The sequence below is a fragment of the Petromyzon marinus genome, chromosome 25, assembly GCF_048934315.1.
Source record: "Petromyzon marinus isolate PM22_M1 ecotype Great Lakes invasive population chromosome 25, UKy_Petmar_22M1.pri1.0, whole genome shotgun sequence".
In the NCBI taxonomy this organism is placed as follows: Eukaryota; Metazoa; Chordata; class Hyperoartia; order Petromyzontiformes; family Petromyzontidae; genus Petromyzon; species Petromyzon marinus.
In genome coordinates, this window is record NC_133691.1 from 20479951 (window position 1) to 20501895 (window position 21945).

Sequence of the window (21945 nt, forward strand, 5' to 3'; positions counted from 1 at the left end):
GCTTCTGAATGGTCACGGAAATGGCTATGTTAAAGTCAAAACCTACACATCCACAGAGGCAACTAGTAATTTAGCATTGAAATAGCTAAGGGATTAACTTGTGACTGGTCACAGGAATGGCTATGTTAAAGTCAAAACCTACACATCCACAGAGGCAACTAGTAATTTTGCATTGAAATAGCTAAGGGATTAGCTTGTGCAAATAGCTGAGGGAGTAGCTTTCGACTGGTCATGGAAATGGCTATGTTAAAGTAAAAACCTACACATCCACAGAGGCAACTAGTAATTTAGCATTGAAATAGCTAAGGGATTAGCTTGTGACTGGTCACAGAAATAGATGTTAAAGTAAAAGCCTACACATCCACAGAGGCACCTCGTTCATGGACGCCAAAGGGGGCTGCAACAACTCAACTGTCATACAGTAAAGCGATGTGCAAACCAACCGGCTACCATGAGAGATTCGTTCATGAGGCCATCCACATATACAAACACAGAGACAATTTCAACCGAGAAGATGGATTCTGGCTTAGTAACCATTGGAAAGATGTTTTAAACCATTTCGGTTCTTAATTAATTGTATTTTACGAGGACCTTCAGACTGCAGCTCTTTCACTGGCACTGACTTTTAATACCTCTCACACCACGGTTAATGGTATGGTTTATAACATGGAGTATAACAGCGCCTCGCAGCTGTTTCTCCCCTCCTTCCTCCTCTGCTCCAACCATGGATGGACTCGTCCGTCTGAGCGTAGCTGTCCGTGGTGAGGAAGGTAAGAATCCACCCGTTTTTTCACCATATAACATTGTGATATAACATTGAGGTAGTTTATATTTTAGTTTTTATTGGTTTACTATATGATATTCATTATATAGTGTAGTGTATACCCAGTTAATGTTAATAGCTCAGCTTATTGAAGAATATATTGAGTACATTTATTATATTGATGTAATTTAGAATTAGGTTTCTCACATCGCTTTACCGTATGACAGTTGAGTTGTTGCAGCCCCCTTTGGCGTCCATGTACGAGGTGCCTCTGTGGATGTGTAGGCTTTGACTTTAACATAGGTATTTCTATGACCAGTCACAAGCTTATCCCTTATCTATTTCAATGCTAAATTCTCCAGTTTGATTTGTACTAGGTGCCTCTGTGGATGTGTAGGTTTTGACTTTAACATAGCCATTTCCGTGACCAGTCATAAGCTAATCCCTTAGCTATCTCAATGCTAAATTACAAGTTGCCTCTGTGAATGTGTAGGTTTTGACTTTAACATAGCTATTTCCGTAACCAGTCACAAGCTAATCCCTCAGCTATTTGATATGTAAACCCCTTTGTCAAGGTGCCTCACTTCTCCCAACCAGCTTAATAGTCGCTACGAATTTTAACAGCGTTCATTGAAGCTCTGTGGATGTGTAGGCCTTTACTTTAACATTTAATTCTGTGACCAGTCACAAGCTAATCCCTTAGCTATTTCAATGCTAAATTACTAGTTGCCTCTGTGGATGTGTAGGTCTTTACTTTAACATAGCCATTTCTGTGACCAGTCACAAGCTAATCCCTCAGCTATTTGCACAAGCTAATCCCTTAGCTATTTCAATGCTAAATTACTAGTTGCCTCTGTGGATGTGTAGGTTTTGACTTTAACATAGCCATTCCTGTGACCAGTCACAAGCGAATCCATTATCTATTTCAATGCTAAATTACTAGTTGCTTCTGTGGATGTGTAGGTTTTGACTTTAATATAGCCATTTCCGTGACCAGTCACAAGCTAATCCCTCAGCTATTGATATGTAAACCCCTTTGTCAAGGTGCCTCACTTCTCCCAACAAGCTTAAAAGTCGCTACGAATCTTAACATCGTTCATTGAAGCTCTGTCGTCCCGACAGTTCTTTACCTTTCACCTGAAGACGGCCGCTTGCGTTGTGGCCAAAACGTCGTGAGAATTTTATTGTGTTTTTTAATTATTTTATTCTCATTCTACGTGACTTTACCGAAAGAACCAAAGAAGATTAATCCTTGCAGTCACGAAAGCTTCAAATCGAAAAATATAACTTTATTGTTTCCCTTCTACGTGACTTCACCGAAAGAACCAAGAATATAGTATATGAATTAGATCATTTATTTATTTTGCTAACTTTATCATTAATCGTACACTTTAATTGCACTAGTTTAATATCTTAAGGTTTAGTTTCTAATTCTCTAGGATAAAACAAGTTATTTTGTCAAAAAGAATGACGTTAATTGGCGCATACATTGAAAGTGCATTTTTAAATTAACCGTGTCAGTCTTCAAATACTGTTCTGGTTATTCCCACATTGTTGGTGTCTCTATTGTCTCCTGCACCCACTAACAACGGAGTTATTGTTGGGGTGGAGAGAAGCACAGCCAGCAGCCAGCCAGGAAACTCGAGACATAGAATATTTTAATAGCAGCGTGACTTACACTGCTACAGCAGCGATGTTGTCATGTAAATATTTACATTCTCTGTGTCGCAAACATTAAATGGAAACTAATTTTTTTTTGTGGTACGCTTGTCCCCACGATTTGAGGGCCAATTCCTTAGCGAAGGATTTTCTACCAATTGAAGGATGATACAAGTGAAATGTGAAGTTGTAAGATTGATCTTAGATCATTGCAAGCCAATCCCAGATTCTGAGTGCGGAGTGACTCGGCAGGGCCGACGGCGTGAGCCTGGCACCTTGGGAGTTGTCATGGACAGGGAGCAATGAGGCCGCGTTACCGGTTGTCTTAGTTTTGGGGAATTCTGTCTCCAGAACTCTGATCCACAGTAACGATGAAACAAACACAATGTAGAAAAAAGAACAGTTGCAAATGTTGCAGGAAATTGAAAGGCATTTTATTACAAAAATCATTACCATTCACACAAACAGTATAGTATTATAGTAGTTCGAAAATTAGACTGTAGAAAATAGTCATGTGTAATGATGAAAAATACTTGAATATAACATTTATCATTATCTTATTAGAATATATGAACGTGTAATGGCAAATTAAAACGATGCGATACGATTTGACAATCCTTTACAGCGATACACTTAATCCAGTGAAGTTGAATGTGAACGCTGAAACACGTAAATATTACTGAACATATCGTGAATAGAAAAAAACTGATTTAACAAAATATCCATGCAATTAAAACATCAATGAAGCAGGTTGCTGGAATGGATGCTCCAGGCGCCACTCTACGCGTGAGTGGTGCCAGTGGACTGAGAGGCCGTGCCAGGAGTCGCTGTCGCTGGCTGCTCAATGACCACCACCCTCTCGGCCGCTGCATGGAGGGCGCGGCGCTGAGCCTTGAACTTCAGCTTCCCGTCTTCAGTCAAGCAGCAGCTCACGCTCTGCGGGTCCACGTCCCTGGGCAGCTGCGTCTCCCTGTGGAACTCCTGGCAGCTGTGGCTGTAGCTGCCGATGCTGACTTCTCCGCTCTTCACCTCGCGCCGTCCGGCCACCGCCAGCTTGTCTCCAGACACCTTCACGGCCAGGTCCTGTGGGGAGAAGTCCTGCACGTCCAGGGACGCGACAAACCCGCCTCCCTGCTCCTGTGGATCTTCAATCTGGAACCCACTGCTCACGGCCGGCTGCTGCAGCAGTGCATCTCCGAGGCTGCCCGGAGCCCGCGTGTGGCTGCTGAGCTGATCGACTCCACGGAAGATTCTCTCCATCCTCTCGATCTCGCTCCTCATGTCTCGCTGCAGCTGCTGGAAAATACTTTCACCGCGGGGGTTCCAGACCGGCCAGCCTGGCCAGACGCTCCTCTCCATAACGTGCATCGCAGGGAAGTAAACACTGAGGGCCATGCTTGTTGATGTGCTTCACAGTGAGGCTCGCTTCAGTTGTGAGCGCTGCTCCCTCCTCCGCCGATGTTCTGCCAGTGCAGCTACAGGAGCTGCTTTTATAGCCCTGGCAGTAGCTATGAGCAGATGCCAGGGGGAGCCAGAAGCGTCCAGAATGACGCAGCTGCTCCCAGGGCTTCCCTCATCCGCAGCAAATAGCAGTGACTCATACCTGGGGTTCAGCTGTGTGACGCCTTCTCTAAACTAAAAATGATATTTCCATTGGAAGCAAGCAGGCAAGACACAACTTTAATACACTATAGTACACCAGGACAGTGATATTTTGAAATGTACATATTGTCAATGAGAAAACGTGGTGTGCATTTGTGTCATTCCTTCACGTAAAGTCCTGGTCACAAAAGCAAAGTTTATGGGGAATAATAATACCCATTTTATATAGTTTTGAGGCATAAGCAATTAGAAAATAACACTTACTACCCAGGAACAAAAATCGTGTTACATAGTGAATTATCAGTGCAGAGCGAATTCCATGGCAGTAAACTGCTCACAGACTGCAGCCCGAGACACGAGTCACGCTCTTGATTCTGTGCGGATGGAGGAAGCCCCTGGGAGCAGCTGCGTCATTCTGGATTCTTCTGGCTGCCCCTGGCATCTGCTCGTAGCTACTGCCAGGGCTATAAAAGCAGCTCCTGTAGCTGCACTGGCAGAACATCGGAAGAGCAGGGAGCAGCGCTAACAGCTGAAGCGAGCCTCACTGTGAAGCACATCAACATGGAAGCATGAGATGTCCTTAATTAACGCTAAGACACATTAATCAAAAACGCTAAAACACCTATTAGCAACATCAGTAAGGATGAGCGCTTTGAGCTTCCTCAATTAAAAAAGAGAGAGGACATCGTCATCCTCTCAGCCGACAAGGGCGATGTCACTGTCATCATGGAAAAAAAAACACATACAATAACAAAATTCAGGACCTACTGAATGATTGTAGCTATACCAAAGTCAATAGAGATCCCACCAACCGCCTTGTTACAAAAACCAACAATATCATCACTGATTCAACATCTTTAATCGAACCAACCAAGCGGCTTTCCTTAAAACCCTCTGCTGCTAGACCACACAGATTTTATGGCTTACCAAAAATCCATAAAGAAGATACACCACTTCGTTCTATCATCTTCATCATTAACTCACCCACCCACAAACTGGCCCGATTTCTGTCTGAGACCTTACAACCATTCACTGGTAAGACCACCTCAGCTGTACTTAAATCAGCTCACTTGGTATCGTTAATTAAGGACATCTCACTATCTCCAGGTGATTTGCTTGTCACTTTCGATCTAGTATCGTTGTTTACCAAAGTTCCTGTGCCTGACACCATTACAATCATTGAAGATGTGGTCCAACAAGGATTGAATGCTGATGTACCGGCCCTGGTTAGACACTGCCTCACCAACACTTCCTTCACCTGGAATGGAACATTGTACAAACAAGGTGAAGCTACCCCAATGGATTCGCCCTTATCTCCAGTTGTAGCCAATGTTTTCATGGAAAAATGTTTTGAGACGGATGCCATCCAGGCATCCACCCTACGTCCTTGTCTAAGAGGTACATAGATGACACGTTCATCATCTGGCCACATGGCCTACCAGCTCTGGGCAAATTCTTCAACCACATCAATTCCATACACCCAGCCATCAGATTTACCATGGAGGTGGAAAAAGATGGAAAGCTACCCTTTTTGGATATCTTAATTAAAAGGAGACCTGACGGTTCAATGAGCCACTCTGTCTACAGGAAAGCTACCCATACAGATGCTTACTTGAAACCGGATTCCCACCACCATCCATCCCAGAAGAACTCCCTCATCAAGACTCTATACCATGGAGCCCAATGCATTCCGACCAGGAACACATTACCAGTGAACTCAAACACGTACACCAGGCTCTCAGGGCTAATGGTTACTCCGACTACACAATCCGCAAAGCCATCACTCCAGTCATGAAGAAGGATCCTCTTGTGGAGCCACTCAAAACCATCACCTTACCCTACATTGCAGGGGTCACTAAAACGATCTCCAAAATCCTGAATAAACACAAGATCCAGGTCCGATTCAACACAGTACATAAAATCCGTGATCTGGTTCCATCTGTAAAATATGCTGTTCCAGACATACAGTACCCGGGTGTTTACAAACTAAAGTGCCTCTGTGGTAGTAGCTACATTGGAGAAACCAAACGACATATCTCGGACCGCATCCGCGAACATAATGCAGACTTGAAACACATTAGAACGAACTCCTCCGCCGTGGCAGATCACTGTTATAATTCAGTGGGCTCACATGACATTGACTTCTCAAAGACGGAGGTTCTGTGCAAGCCAACCGGCTACCATGAGAGATTCGTTCATGAGGCTATCCACATATACAAGCCGAGAAGATGGATTCTGGCTTAGTAACCATTGGAAAGATGTTTTAAACCATTGCGGTTCTTAATTAATAATTTTATGGTGATCTTCAGACGGCAGCTCTTTCACTGGCATTGACTCTTAATACTTCTCACACCACGGTTAATGGTATGGTTTATAACATGATTATAACAGCGCCTCGCAGCTGTTTCTCTCCTCCCTCTGTTCCGACCATGGATGGACTCATCCGTCTGAACGGGGCTGGTAGCTGTCCGTGGTGCTGATGTGGAGGGTAAGAATCCAACCATTTTTTCGCCATATAGCATCGTGATATATAACGACTTATTGTTGGTAGCTCAGCTGATTGGAGAATATATAGAGTTTATTGTTAACATTGAGGTAGTTTATATTTTAGTTTTTTTTATCTGTTTACTATATGGTATTCATTATATAGTGTAGTGCATACCCAGTTGCTGTTATGAGCTCTGCTTATTGAAGAATATATTGAGTACATTTATTATATTGATGTAATTTGGACTCAGGTTTTTTCACATCGGTTTACTGTATGATATTTGAGTTGTTGCATCCCCCTTTTTGCATCCTTGTACGAGGTGCCTCGGTGGATGTGTAGGCTTTGACTTTAACATAGCTATTTCGTTGACCAGTCACAAGCTAATCAGATTTCTCAGTCAGCACTCAGTCTAGAATTATCAGAACTACACAGTAAACGACACAATGCGGGTGCTATATCTCGTAAGAATGAATACCCACCACCTAAACACAAATGGTAATTCCTGGACAGGTGACAACTCTAGCCATGCCCATGAAAAAATATATAGTGACTAACTTGGAGACGTAACTTCTTTGAGGCAATTCTTTAATTACACACCGAGCATACTGTTACACACCCTCTGCTGTAATACAACGCTCTGTCCCTCGCTTAAACGCAACTCTGCACTGGTGGCTAGCCTACAACACAACGCTCGCCATCTGACACTGACGGCGCTGAACTAAGACAGGCAACTACTGCTAGCAGCACAATTATCAAGTGGATGACAACAGCGGCGAAGGCGACGATCTTCAACAGCAACGACGACGACGACGGCGATCCCACTCCAAACGATGGCCCTCATCCCCTGCTCGGGGTCCCCTTTAATCCTGTTAGCGTGGCCTCGCTCCACTCCGGCCACGCTCCCCTTCTAGAATCTACTAGCAGGCTCTCGACGTGTCCTACCCGAGATCCTTCTCAGGTCTATTACGTGGTCTGCTGTCAATCAGGGCTGCTTCACTCTGCAGATCCCCTTCCCTGCCAGCAGCCAGCGCTATGCTACGTAGTGACCAATTCTATGTGACTACACATACACAACATCCTGACCATCACTCGCCTATGCGGATGATAAAATATCAAGCATTGGAGATTTAATTCTGATCTACTGTTGTTCGTTTTGATTGATTTTGGCACAGTTTAAAATATATATTTTCATATCAGTACCAGCGGGAAGTACCCAGCGTTTCCCGGGGGAAAAATATATTTACAAACTTGTCTTCTCTTAAAAACATAACATATACATACACAAACACTAAGCTATTGTGCCCTTTGTCCATTTGTCCGTCAACAAAATTATAGGAGCGACACTGGAAAAACGGCGTATTCTATTATTTAATTTATTTTCTGTCAACGTGACTTTACCGAAAGAACCAAAGAGTAATTCCTGCAGTCACGAAAACTTTGAATCTAGTTTTAGCGTGTTAATGTTAAATAAACGTGTTGTCTCCTATAGAAGCCTGAGTCTCCATTTGAGCCCACTACAACTGGTGTTGGAAGTGGCCAAACGTTAGTGAATTAACTATAGATTATGGAGACTAGGCGAACAATACGTACCAGGTCTCCAGATGAAGAGGACGACGACCCACCGGCCCCGGGGATGTCGGCGCAATCCCCCAGCCCCCACTGGGGGCCTGGGGTGTCCACCTCCGGTTCCAAACCGCCCTCCAAATTGCCTTACCTACGAGTCCTACTTGGTACAGGCCGGACCCGCTATTGCCCCCTGTTGGGCCCTGACTGCAGCTACATATTTTCCAGTAGTGGTGGCGGCGTATTACGCCTGACAATTACCCACCACATTAAGAAGCACGATGGTAGCTTGCAGTTGTGTGTCGACTTTAGGAAGCTTCATAAGATATCGGTGGCTGACGCGTATCCTCTCCCTCGGATGGACGATTCCCTGGACGCTCTGGCGGGAGTACACAACTTCTCCACCCTTGATCTCCTGTCCGGATTTTGGCATTTGCCACTAAATGAGGCCTCTAAACCCAAACGGCTTTTCGAACACCTCAAGGCCTGTTTGAATTAAATCAGCTTCCCATTGGACTCCACGCAGCACCGGCTACGTTCCAATGACTGATGGAGCTGGTGCTGGCTGGACTTCAATGGGACTCATGCTTACAATACCTCGACGATGTCATTGTCTTCAGCCGTACGTTCAAAGAACATCTTGATTGGTTACGCGCTGTCTTTCTTAAAATGCGAGCAGCCCATCTCAAATTCAAGCCGCAGAAGTGTTACCCCCTTCAGAAATCCGTGCGGTATCTCGGTCATATTGTCAGTAAATCGGGCATGGCGATAGATCCCGACAAAACCACGTGTGTTCGGACGTGGCCGACCCCCACGTTGATGATGCAGGTGCAGAGTTTTATTGGTTTTGCGTCTTATTATCGCCGGTTTGTCACTGGGTTCGCTACCTTCGCAAAACCTCTCCACGCCTTGACGGTTATGGGTCAGAGGTTTCATTGGGGGGAGGAGGAAGCTGCATTTGTTGCGCTTCGCAATTCCCCTCCGCTACTCTGACTTTGCCATGCCGTGTGTCCTTGATACTGACGCAACCAACACCAGCATTGGCGCGGTTCTGTCCCAGGTTGTCAACGGGGTGGAGTGTGTTGTTGCATACGGCAGCAGAGTGCTGTCGCCAGCCGAACAGCGTTACTGTGTCACGCGCCGGGAACTATTCAGGTCTCCCGCATTAACGAGTTGATTGCTCTGGACATCCCTGGTTCGGTTCCCGTCACCCCTCGTGGGAATAAATATTTGTTGGTTGGCGTCCAATATTTATCGCGCTGGCCGATGGCCTGGCAGCTATGGATGGGAGCCATCCGGTAGTGCCACCTAGGCACATGCCATGGTACAATGGTGAGCACACAGGACTTGTAATCAATACAGAGGTACTATGTACAGGGGCGGCAAGCAGCTAAAAAATGGTGCACGTTTATTATAAATACGACATTCTCAAATGGTTTCGAAATTAAGTGTCTTATCAGCAGAATCGTGCAGAGTTTCTGCCGAACATACACAGCATTAGTTCCTAACACACTTTGGCAGAGTTGGTGTCACTGCCTGGGAAAGGAACATTAATGGTGATTTTGTGGAAAGTCAGGTGAAATGGGTGGTTGGTCAGACTGACCAGCACCCTGTGCTGTGTGGATCGCTCGTGGTTCTGGCCACCAATCGCCAAGCAAATTGGTTGCAGAGACTTCCACGTGTAGAGTGACTTCAGTTGTGTGCAACCGAGTTGCGCAACTGCTTGCACCGGCTGTGGCCGTGTGCGGAAAGCTAACTCGGGTCAAACCTGGGTTTCGAAGCGCGGTGTAGCGTTAACCATGACACTACCGCTCCACACAATCACACACACGCGAAGATCGACACCAAATACGTGCTCTGTTGCACCGCACAGCAACTCACACGCACACTGCAGTGTCCAATAACAACACAAATGTATTAATCATGACAACCACCTGCTCTGCCACTCAAAGCAATGTCCATCACATGGCCATCAACGCGACACATATAGTTCATCACGGTCACCCGACCAGCAGGAGTCACGTGTGTGAGCAGTCCGTGAATGTCGCCGGGCTATGGTGATGCAGTGGTGTGGGTTGGACAAGGGGCGGATGATGATGTCTGTCGTGGAAATCTGTGGAGCGGCACGGAACAAAAGTGGGACGGGTGGCCCAGTGTGGAGCAGGAGCCGCTCGGCTGGGACGAAGGTGGGGAGGAATCCACTGATCCGGTGGAGGCGTGGGGAGGAGGGCGGGACGCCGCGTGAAGCGCGACTCGTGGGAGTGGTGCCAGGCAGAAGGGGCACCTGGGACTCCGTACGCGGGACCCCGGCCGTTGCACCTGGGCTGGGGGGGGATCCGCTGCCCTGCAGGTGGAGCGAGGCCGGGGGGAAGGTGCTCTCGGTCCGGGTGGATGGGACGAATCAATGCGGATGGAGTTGAGGATTCGAGAGGAGGTTTGCGGAGGCGGGGAGGAAGGCGGCTGTTGCGGGACTTGCGGTAACGCTGCCGTGAAGAATAGGGAGCAAAAGACTCGTGTGCCGGGCCCGGTCTGGTATCACGGTGGCGTGGAGGAACCCAGGGCTCTGGTGGAGGTGGAGGCAGGTGGAAAGCAGGGAGCTCCCAATCCTGGGGTTTAGCTTGATTACTCATGGGTGGAGGTGATGGTGCGAGTGGCGGTGGTGGCGATAGTGGCAGTGGAAGCGATGGCAGAAGTGGAGGTTGAGGCAATGGCAGGAGTGAAGGTGGAGTCGATGTCAGCAGTGGGGGTAGAGTTGATATCAGTGGTGGAGGCAATGGCCTGAGTAGAGATGGAGGCGATGGCAGCAGTGGAGTTGAGGATTCGAGAGGAGGTTTGCGGAGGCGGGGAGGAAGGCGGCTGTTGCGGGACTTGCGGTAACGCTGCCGTGAAGAACAGGGAGCAAAAGACTCGTGTGCCGGGCCCGGTCTGGTATCACGGTGGGGTGGAGGAGCCCAGGGCTCTGGTGGAGGTGGAGGCAGGTGGAAAGCAGGGAGCTCCCAATCCTGGGGGTTAGCTTGATTACTCATGGGTGGAGGTGATGGTGCGAGTGGCGGTGGTGGCGATAGTGGCAGTGGAGGCGATGGCAGAAGTGAAGGTTGAGGCAATGGCAGGAGTGAAGGTGGAGTCGATGTCAGCAGTGGGGGTAGAGTTGATATCAGTGGTGGAGGCAATGGCCTGAGTAGAGATGGAGGCGATGGCAGCAGTGGAGCCGATGGCCCGATTGGAGGTGTAGGCGATGGCAGCAGTGGGGGCGATGTCCTGAGTAGAGATGGAGGCGATGGCCTGAGTAGAGGTGGAGACGATGGCCTGAGTAGAGGTGGAGGCGATGGCCTGAGTAGAGGTAGAGGCGATGGCCTGAGTTGAGGTGGAGACGATGGCATGAGTAGAGGTGGAGGCGATGGCCTGAGTAGAAATGGATGCGATGGCCTGAGTAGAGGTGGAGGCGATGGCCTGAGTGGAGGTGGAGGCGATGGCCTGAGTAGAGGTGGAGGCGATGGCCTGAGTGGAGGTGGAGGCGATGGCCTGAGTAGAGGTGGAGGCGATGGCCCGAGTGGAGGTGGAGAAGATGGCCCGAGTGGAGGTGGAGGCGATGGCCTGAGTGGAGGTGGAGGCGATGGAAGCAGTGGAGGTGGAGTTGATATCAGTGGGGGAGGCGATGGCCTGAGTAGAGATGGAGACGATGTCCTGAGTGGAGGTGGAGGCGATGGCCTGAGTAGAGGTGGAGGCGATGGCCTGAGTTGAGGTGGAGACGATGGCATGAGTAGAGGTGGAGGCGATGGCCTGAGTAGAGATGGAGGCGATGGCCTGAGTAGAGGTGGAGGCGATGGCCTGAGTAGAGGTGGAGGCGATGGCCCGAGTGGAGGTAGAGGCGATTGCCTGAGTGGAGGTGGAGGCGATGGCCTGAGTAGAGGTGGAGGCGATGGCCTGAGTGGAGGTGGAGGCGATGGCCTGAGTAGAGGTGGAGGCGATGGCCCGAGTAGAGGTGGAGAAGATGGCCCGAGTGGAGGTGGAGGCGATGGCCTGAGTGGAGGTGGAGGCGATGGAAGCAGTGGAGGTGGAGTTGATATCAGTGGGGGAGGCGATGGCCTGAGTAGAGATGGAGACGATGGCCTGAGTGGAGGTGGAGGCGATGGCCTGAGTAGAGGTGGAGGCGATGGCCTGAGTAGAGGTGGAGGCGATGGCCCGAGTGGAGGTGGAGGCGATGGCCCGAGTGGAGGTGGAGGCGATGGCCCGAGTGGAGGTGGAGGCGATGGAAGCATTGGAGGTGGAGTTGATATCAGTGGGGGAGGCGATGGCCTGAGTAGAGATGGAGGCGATGGCCTGAGTGGAGGTGGAGGCGATGGCAGCGGGGGAGGCGATGGCAGCGGTGGAGGCGATGGCCCGAGTAGAGATGGAGGCAATGGCCCGAGTGGAGGTGGAGGCGATGGCCCCAGTGGGAGCGATGGCCTGAGTGGAGCTGGATTCTTCAGGTGAGGAGCACAGCTCTGCTTGGTGCCGGGGCTGTTTCCCCTCCCCTGCGCCCGCCGCTTTCGTCTCCGCGCCGCGGCCATACGAGCCCAGGGACTCGGTGCTCGGCCGAGACCTCCACCTTTCTTTCTCTGCAGCGCCCGGGAAATCTTCCTCCTTCCGGTCCTCATCCTCATTCTCATCGCTCTCTGCAAAAGTTACGAAAAACATCAACGGCGTCATTAGCTGAATCTCCCTGCTCCGTGTCTGTGAGTGCGTTGTGACCCTGGGGACAGACTTGCGAGTTTGTTTTTTACGTTTTTGAGCCAGGAGGCCAGGATTGGGAAAAACTTGGGCCACTTTTCATCCAGGCAACTGGAGAGCAGCACAGACTAAGTCTTACTTACCAAACATTTAAACTAACAACAGCATACTCTTTGGTATCTTTCGGTAAAATCACGTAGATAGAAAAATAACTAATAAAGTGAAACCTTGGATTGCGAGCATAATTCCTTCTGGAAACGTGCTCTTAATCCAAAGCACTCGTATATCAAAGCGAATTTCCCCCATAAGAAATAATGGAAACTCAGATGATTCGTTCCACAAACCAAAAATACCGTATTCATATAAAAAATATTAATACAAAATACCTTTTTATATTTTTATTATTTAATATAAAGTAATCAAATTTATTAATTACATTTAATCGTGGCTGGTGTGAGGGAGACGAGATAGAGGATGGTTATTGTGTAGGACGACTTTCACTTGCAGTACAGTTACTAAAGAACAGTCACTACACATGGACACAAAATAAAAAAATGCTTTACGCACACACACGTATTCACAACACTACAGTACTGTAGTAAACAGTATACACGTAGTCACAACACTATAGTACTGTAGTAAACAGTATACACGTGGTCACAACACTATAGTACCATAGTAAACAAGATAGGTTCGCACGGATGTTGACTATACGAGTGAGGCACACCGACTGAGACCGAGCATGGGAGACGATTACCCACAATCCCGCAGTATACACGTGGTCACAACACTATAGTACTATAGTAAACAGTATACACGTGGTCACAACACTATAGTACTGTAGTAAACAGTACACACGTGGTCACAACACTATAGTACTGTAGTAAACAGTATACACGTGGTCACAACACTATAGTACTATAGCAAATACAGTATACACGTGGTCACAACACTACAGTACTATAGTAAACAGTATACACGTGGTCACAACACTATAGTACTGTAGTAAACAGTATACACGTGGTCACACTATAGTACTATAGTAAACAGTACACACGTGGTCACAACACTATAGTACTGTAGTAAACAGTATACACGTGGTCACAACACTATAGTACTGTAGTAAACATTACACACGTGATCACAACACTATAGTACTGTAGTAAACATTACACACGTGGTCACAACACTATAGTACTGTAGCAAACAGTGTACACGTGGTCACAACACTATAGTACTATAGTAAACAGTACACACGTGGTCACACCACTATAGTACTGTAGTAAACAGTATACACGTGGTCACAACATTATAGTACTATAGTAAACAGTATACACGTGGTCACAACACTATAGTACTATAGTAAACAGTATAGACGTGGTCACAACACTATAGTACTATAGTAAACAGTATACACGTGGTCACAACACTATAGTACTGTAGTAAACAGTATACACGTGGTCCCAACACTATAGTACTATAGTAAACAGTATACACGTGGTCCCAACACTATAGTACTATAGTAAACAGTATACACGTGGTCACAACACTACAGTACTATAGTAAACAGTATACACTTGGTCACAACACTATAGTACTGTAGTAAACAGTATACACGTGGTCACAACACTATAGTACCATAGTAAACAGTATACACATGGTCACAACACTATAGTACTATAGGAAACAGTATACACGTGGTCACAACACTATAGTACTGTAGTAAACAGTATACACGTGGTCCCAACACTATAGTACTATAGTAAACAGTATACACGTGGTCACAACACTATAGTACTATAGTAAACAGTATACACGTGGTCACAACACTATAATACTATAGTAAACAGTATACACGTGGTCACAACAATATAGTACTGTAGTAAACAGTATACACGTGGTCCCAACACTATAGTACTATAGTAAACAGTATACACGTGGTCACAAGACTATAGTACTGTAGTATACAGTATACACGTGGTCACAACACTACAGTACTATAGTAAACAGTATGCACGTGGTCACAACACTATAGTACTGTAGTAAACAGTATAGACGTGGTCACAACACTATAGTACTATAGTAAACAGTATACACATGGTCACAACACTATAGTACTATAGGAAACAGTATACACGTGGTCACAACACTATAGTACTGTAGTAAACAGTATACACGTGGTCCCAACACTATAGTACTATAGTAAACAGTATACACGTGGTCACAACACTATAGTACTGTAGTATACAGTATACACGTGGTCACAACACTACAGTACTATAGTAAACAGTATGCACGTGGTCACAACACTATAGTACTGTAGTAAACAGTATAGACGTGGTCACAACACTATAGTACTATAGTAAACAGTATACACATGGTTACAACACTATAGTACTATAGTAAACAGTATACACGTGGTCACAACACTATAGTACTGTAGTAAACAGTATACACGTGGTCCCAACACTATAGTACTATAGTAAACAGTATACACGTGGTCACAACACTATAGTACTGTAGTATACAGTATACACGTGGTCACAACACTACAGTACTATAGTAAACAGTATGCACGTGGTCACAACACTATAGTACTGTAGTAAACAGTATAGACGTGGTCACAACACTATAGTACTATAGTAAACAGTATACACATGGTCACAACACTATAGTACTATAGTAAACAGTATACACGTGGTCACAACACTATAGTACTGTAGTAAACAGTATACACGTGGTCACAACACTATAGTACTATAGTAAACAGTATACACATGGTCACAACACTATAGTACTATAGGAAACAGTATACACGTGGTCACAACACTATAGTACTGTAGTAAACAGTATACACGTGGTCCCAACACTATAGTAATGTAGTAAACATTACACACGTGGTCACAACACTATAGTACTGTAGTAAACAGTGTACACGTGGTCACAACACTATAGTACTATAGTAAACAGTAAACACGTGGTCACAACACTATAGTACTATAGTAAACAGTATACACGTGGTCACAACACTATAGTACTGTAGTAAACAATATACACGTGGTCACAACACTATAGTACTATAGTAAACAGTATACACGTGGTCACAACACTATAGTACTGTAGTAAACAGTATAGACGTGGTCACAACACTATAGTACTGTAGTAAACAGTATACACGTGGTCACAACACTATAGTACTGTAGTAAACAGTATACACGTGGTCACAACACTATAGTACTGTAGTAAACAGTATAGACGTGGTCACAACACTATAGTACTGTAGTAAACAGTATACACGTGGTCACAACACTATAGTACTGTAGTAAACAGTATACACGTGGTCACACTATAGTACTATAGTAAACAGTATACACGTGGTCACAACACTATAGTACTGTAGTAAACAGTATACACGTGGTCACAACACTATAGTACTGTAGTAAACATTACACACGTGATCACAACACTATAGTACTGTGGTAAACATTACACACGTGGTCACAACACTATAGTACTGTAGCAAACAGTGTACACGTGGTCACAACACTATAGTACTATAGTAAACAGTACACACGTGGTCACACCACTATAGAACTGTAGTAAACAGTATACACGTGGTCACAACATTATAGTACTATAGTAAACAGTATACACGTGGTCACAACACTATAGTACTATAGTAAACAGTATAGACGTGGTCAACAAAACTATAGTACTATAGTAAACAGTATACACGTGGTCACAACACTATAGTACTGTAGTAAACAGTATACACGTGGTCCCAACACTATAGTACTATAGTAAACAGTATACACGTGGTCACAACACTATAGTACTGTAGTAAACAGTATACACGTGGTCCCAACACTATAGTACTATAGTAAACAGTATACACGTGGTCACAACTCTACAGTACTATAGTAAACAGTATACACTTGGTCTCAACACTATAGTACTGTAGTAAACAGTATGCACGTGGTCACAACACTATAGTACTGTAGTAAACAGTATACACGTGGTCCCAACACTATAGTACTATAGTAAACAGTATACACGTGGTCACAACACTATAGTACTGTAGTATACAGTATACACGTGGTCACAACACTACAGTACTATAGTAAACAGTATGCACGTGGTCACAACACTATAGTACTGTAGTAAACAGTATAGACGTGGTCACAACACTATAGTACTATAGTAAACAGTATACACATGGTCACAACACTATAGTACTATAGGAAACAGTATACACGTGGTCACAACACTATAGTACTGTAGTAAACAGTATACACGTGGTCCCAACACTATAGTACTATAGTAAACAGTATACACGTGGTCACAACACTATAGTACTGTAGTATACAGTATACACGTGGTCACAACACTACAGTACTATAGTAAATAGTATGCACGTGGTCACAACACTATAGTACTGTAGTAAACAGTATACACGTGGTCACAACACTATAGTACTATAGTAAACAGTATACACATGGTCACAACACTATAGTACTATAGTAAACAGTATACACGTGGTCACAACACTATAGTACTGTAGTAAACAGTATACACGTGGTCCCAACACTATAGTACTATAGTAAACAGTATACACGTGGTCACAACACTATAGTACTGTAGTATACAGTATACACGTGGTCACACCACTACAGTACTATAGTAAACAGTATGCACGTGGTCACAACACTATAGTACTGTAGTAAACAGTATAGACGTGGTCACAACACTATAGTACTGTAGTAAACAGTATACACGTGGTCCCAACACTATAGTACTATAGTAAACAGTATACACGTGGTCACAACACTATAGTACTGTAGTAAACAGTATACACGTGGTCCCAACACTATAGTACTATAGTAAACAGTATACACGTGGTCAAAACACTATAGTACTATAGTAAACAGTATACACGTGGTCACAACACTATAGTACTATATTAAACAGTATACACGTGGTCACAACACCATAGTACTGTAGTAAACAGTATACACGTGGTCACAACACAAGCAATCGTCTTCAGGTGAAATAATACAGCAGGCGGACTGCTGAGACAGGAAGAAATGTAGCGAGAGAGCTACTGCAACCAAAGGTTACACTATATACGTTTGTGGTGGGATTTGCAAGTAAATGTAAGATCGCAGAGCAAGCATACCCCGGCTAATCCCTCGGCTACTCCGAGGGGGAGTGGGAGCGGAGGGGCTGCCGTAACGGGCGAGATAGTGGGGGTGAAATTTACAGAGGGTACAAGCTGATAGAAAGAGGATCAAACTCAGCAAACTTAGAAATGTAATGCAACTCATTGAGTCGGCCAACACAACAAATAATACTTTGCCTGGTTGATCACCGTCCTTCTCTGCTTGTGTGTCTCCCTGTGTGTGGGGAGCGGTGGTGCAGCTGTTAGCGCTACGCTGCGCTATGAACCTGGCGACCCGGGTTCGATTCCCGCTCACGGCCAACACCAGTGACGATTATCTGAACCGGTCCCGGGCCTCCCCTAGGTCGACTCAGCCTCAAATGAGTACCTGGTGCGGTGTGTAAACATCGCCACTAGGGAGACAAAGGCGGTCGGGCGTGGTGCTGGCCACCCACCCCCTCGTGTACTGTTCCGGCCTTCACAGGTGCTCGCTAACAGCACTTGCCCCTACAGTCTGTTCAGGCTATACGGGGGATCTTTGTGTCTCCCTGTCTGTGTTTGGTCTCTCTCTCTCAAATTTAGTTTCACCTGATGACGACTGCTTGAGTTGCAATCGAAACGTCGTATTCTATTATTTTGTTTATTTTTTCTACGTGACTTTACCGAAAGACCATTGAGTAACAACAGTGTTTTTACGAATCACAGCTAAGAGACAAACAACATTATATTTTCTATTAAACATAACATTTTAATAACATGTTAAAAAAATACTTTAAATCTCATCACTGCTCCTCATACTCAATCCGTGATCAGTGCCGGATTATCCTCGGAACAAAATAATCATTAGCTGTGGGCCCCGCACTTTCAAGCGCCCCGCGCTAAATGATCTCACCCTATAAATCCCCGTTCAGTGATTCTGTACTTGCTCTATTACTATAGTAAAATTACAATTACTTTACTATGCAAGTTAAAAACTTCGTGCTTTATAATTGTGTTTTTTATTTATTCTGGGCACCTTTATAATATAAGCTACAGGACCCGCACGAGCTTAATCCGGCACTGTCCGGGATACTGTTCCAGTGCCCAACCAGGCTGTTGAAGACACCGTGAGTGGAGTTGAGGGGGATCGGTGGAGGTGTGAAGGGGGCGAGTGATGCCGACGGGCTGCGAGGGGGTCATCCGAGAGGGTGCCCAGTGGGGAGATGAAGCAATGAAATCGCTCCACGTGCAGGTGCTGGGTGGATTACTGCACAGCGGCATCGTGGGAGGTGGCGACGGGTCGTGGACGTCTCTACCCACTAGTGGATTGACCATGGCTGATGGTGGTGATGATGATGGATGTTGCTCACTCACTTGGCGACGTATGAAACGCCAGAGATGCACGGCGATGTGCAGGGTGTTCAGCAGCACGGTGGATCTGATGGCCTCCTTGCAGCCGCTGTACAGCTGACCTACAGCGTGGAGCAGAGCAGGGAGCGCGCTGTCCACTATGGCCTGGCAGCTGCTGCTCAGCTCACCCATAGCCTGCAGGAGGGCAGGGAGCACGCTGTCCACAATGTCCTCACTGTGGCTACTGAACATCGGTCCCCAGGTGGCGACCCCTGCTGATGCAGAGACGTTCTTCACGAGTCCCGAGTAGTTGATCGTGGTGGTGGTGTTGGAGGCGTTAATGTCCGAACCCCCACGCCGAGATCCTCCGAGGAGCTCCACCATCGGCTGCGTGAGCAGCAGAACCACAGTGAGGACAGCCGTGAAGATCGCCATGGTGGTGGTGGTGGCGAAGGTCTCTGAAGAACTCGAAGTGGAGGAGCAGCGTGGGGTGAGGTGGTTTCCTCTCCAGGAGCCGACTCCACTCTGACCTCTGCCGTGACGTCACCGGGCCATGACGTCACCGTGACGTCAGAGGTTTCCACGGCTCTTACGTCATTATAGCATTTGGAACGTGGCTGTGCAATGGAACATCAACACGTGATGCACTACAACACTGTATTGTTTATAGAATTGTAATACAATACTAATTATTCACATCTGAGACAGAACATCGGCAGAGGAGGGAGCCTCACTCCTCACTTCTCCCAACCAGCTTAAAAGTCGCTACGAATCTTAACAGCGTTCATTGAAGCTCTGTGGATGTGTAGGCCTTACTTTAACATATATTTCTGTGACCAGTCACAAGCTAATCCCTTAGCTATTTCAATGCTAAATTCGCCTAGTTATTTCAATGCTAAATTCTCCTGTTTTGATTTGTACTAAGTGCCTCGGTGAATGTGTATGCTCTGACTTCAACGTAACTATTTCTGTAGCAGTTACAAGCGAGTCACTCAGCCATTTCAATGCTAAATTCTATGCTAATCCCATTGTCAAGGGGTGCCTCTGCGGATGTGTATGCCTTAACTTAGCTATTTCAATGCTAAATTCTATGCTAATTCCTTTTAACAATGGGGGCCTCTGCGGATGTGTATGCTTTAACTTTTAACATAGCTATTTCTGTGACCAGTCACAAGCTAATCATTCAGCCATTTCAATGCTAAATTTTATGCTAATTCCTTCGTCAAGGCTCTTTGTTCCTCTCACACAGCTTAAAAGCCGTGATCTGAACGTGGCTCTTTCACTCCAGCGCTGTCCTACCAGACAGTCTCGCCCCCTTCACCTGATGAAGGCCGCTTGTGTTGTGGCCGAAACGTCGTGAGAATATTATTGTGTTATTTTATTTTATAAATTTATTATTTTATTCTCATTCTACGTGACTTTACCGAAAGAACCAAAGAAGATGTAGGTTTTTACTTTAACATAGCCATTTCCGTGACCAGTCACAAGCTAATCCCTCAGCTATTTGCACAAGCTAATCCCTTAGCTATTTCAATGCTAAATTACTAGTTGCCTCTGTGGATGTGTAGGTTTTGACTTTAACATAGCCATTCCTGTGACCAGTCACAAGCTAATCCCTTAGCTATTTCAATGCTAAATTACTAGTTGCCTCTGTGGATGTGTCGGTTTTGACTTTAACATAGCCAATTCCGTGACCAGTCACAAGCTAATCCCTCAGCTATTGATATGTAAACCCCTTTGTCAAGGTGCCTTACTTCTCCCAACCAGCTTAAAAGTCGCTACGAATCTTAACATCGTTAATTGAAGCTCTGTCGTCCCGACAGTACTGTACCTTTCACCTAAAGACGGCCGCTTGCGTTGTGGCCAAAACGTCGTGAGAATTTTATTGTGTTTTTTATTATTTTATTCTCATTCTACGTGACTTTACCGAAAGAACCAAAGAAAATAAAATAATAAAGATATAAAACAATAAAATTCCCCAAATCAAAATTCATATACTGTTGATTTATTCACTCCATCTCCGCAGTGGACACTGCCGGTTGTGTTCCTTCCTTAGCTCCCATTCCCACGTTAGTCTCGACCACCGGCCGTCATCACTTCAAGTTGTGTGTCCTGCCTCACCCCACCTTTCTAAACTAAAATTACGTCCTTAATTATATGAAGTCATATGAAGTCCAATTGACGTGTCCGTCTTCCAGTATCAGTGTAATTCTTAGGATGTGCATCATCTCTACGCTTCCTTGTGCATTTCTAAACATTGGTTCTATTTTCCGTTTGTGATGCATCTGTTTGAAAAAAACGTTCTGCTTAAGGCATATGGCTCAGTTACGTTTCATTATTAAGTTAAGATAACAATAAGCACTTTGTTCTGCCCTGATACACCTCTCTTAATCATTTTCATCCGTCTTCCCCTTCAACAACCGCCCTACGTGTAGATGCACTTCTGTGTTTTCAAGGCTGTGTCCCTGTTCTTTTTGCGTTCAGTTTGTTATTCCCCCGCACCTCCAGTAAAGCATGGTTGGCTGCGTACGGTGCGAAAGAAGTTCACCATGCAAACATACGCTGCGTTGAAAAATGATTCTACTGACTGCAGACCAATCCTGGACAGATTTCTCAATACGAGTGCAATATCGAGGGTACAGATCAATACCAACTGAACACAGATGCTAATTC

At 45.7% G+C, this 21945-nt stretch overlaps 1 protein-coding gene across 1 annotated transcript; it reads right to left on the reverse strand.

The window, feature by feature from the left end:
- Nucleotides 1-10987: 10987 nt before the first annotated feature.
- On the reverse strand, nt 10988-19524 carry LOC142929098 (uncharacterized). The gene is made up of 3 exons (XM_076069550.1): nt 19509-19524; nt 19297-19455; nt 10988-12730 (listed from the first exon to the last, which is right to left on the reverse strand). The coding sequence occupies exons 1-3, from the start codon at nt 19522-19524 to the stop codon at nt 11094-11096; spliced, it is 1812 nt and encodes a 603-aa protein (XP_075925665.1). The 3' UTR covers nt 10988-11093.
- Nucleotides 19525-21945: the final 2421 nt, after the last annotated feature.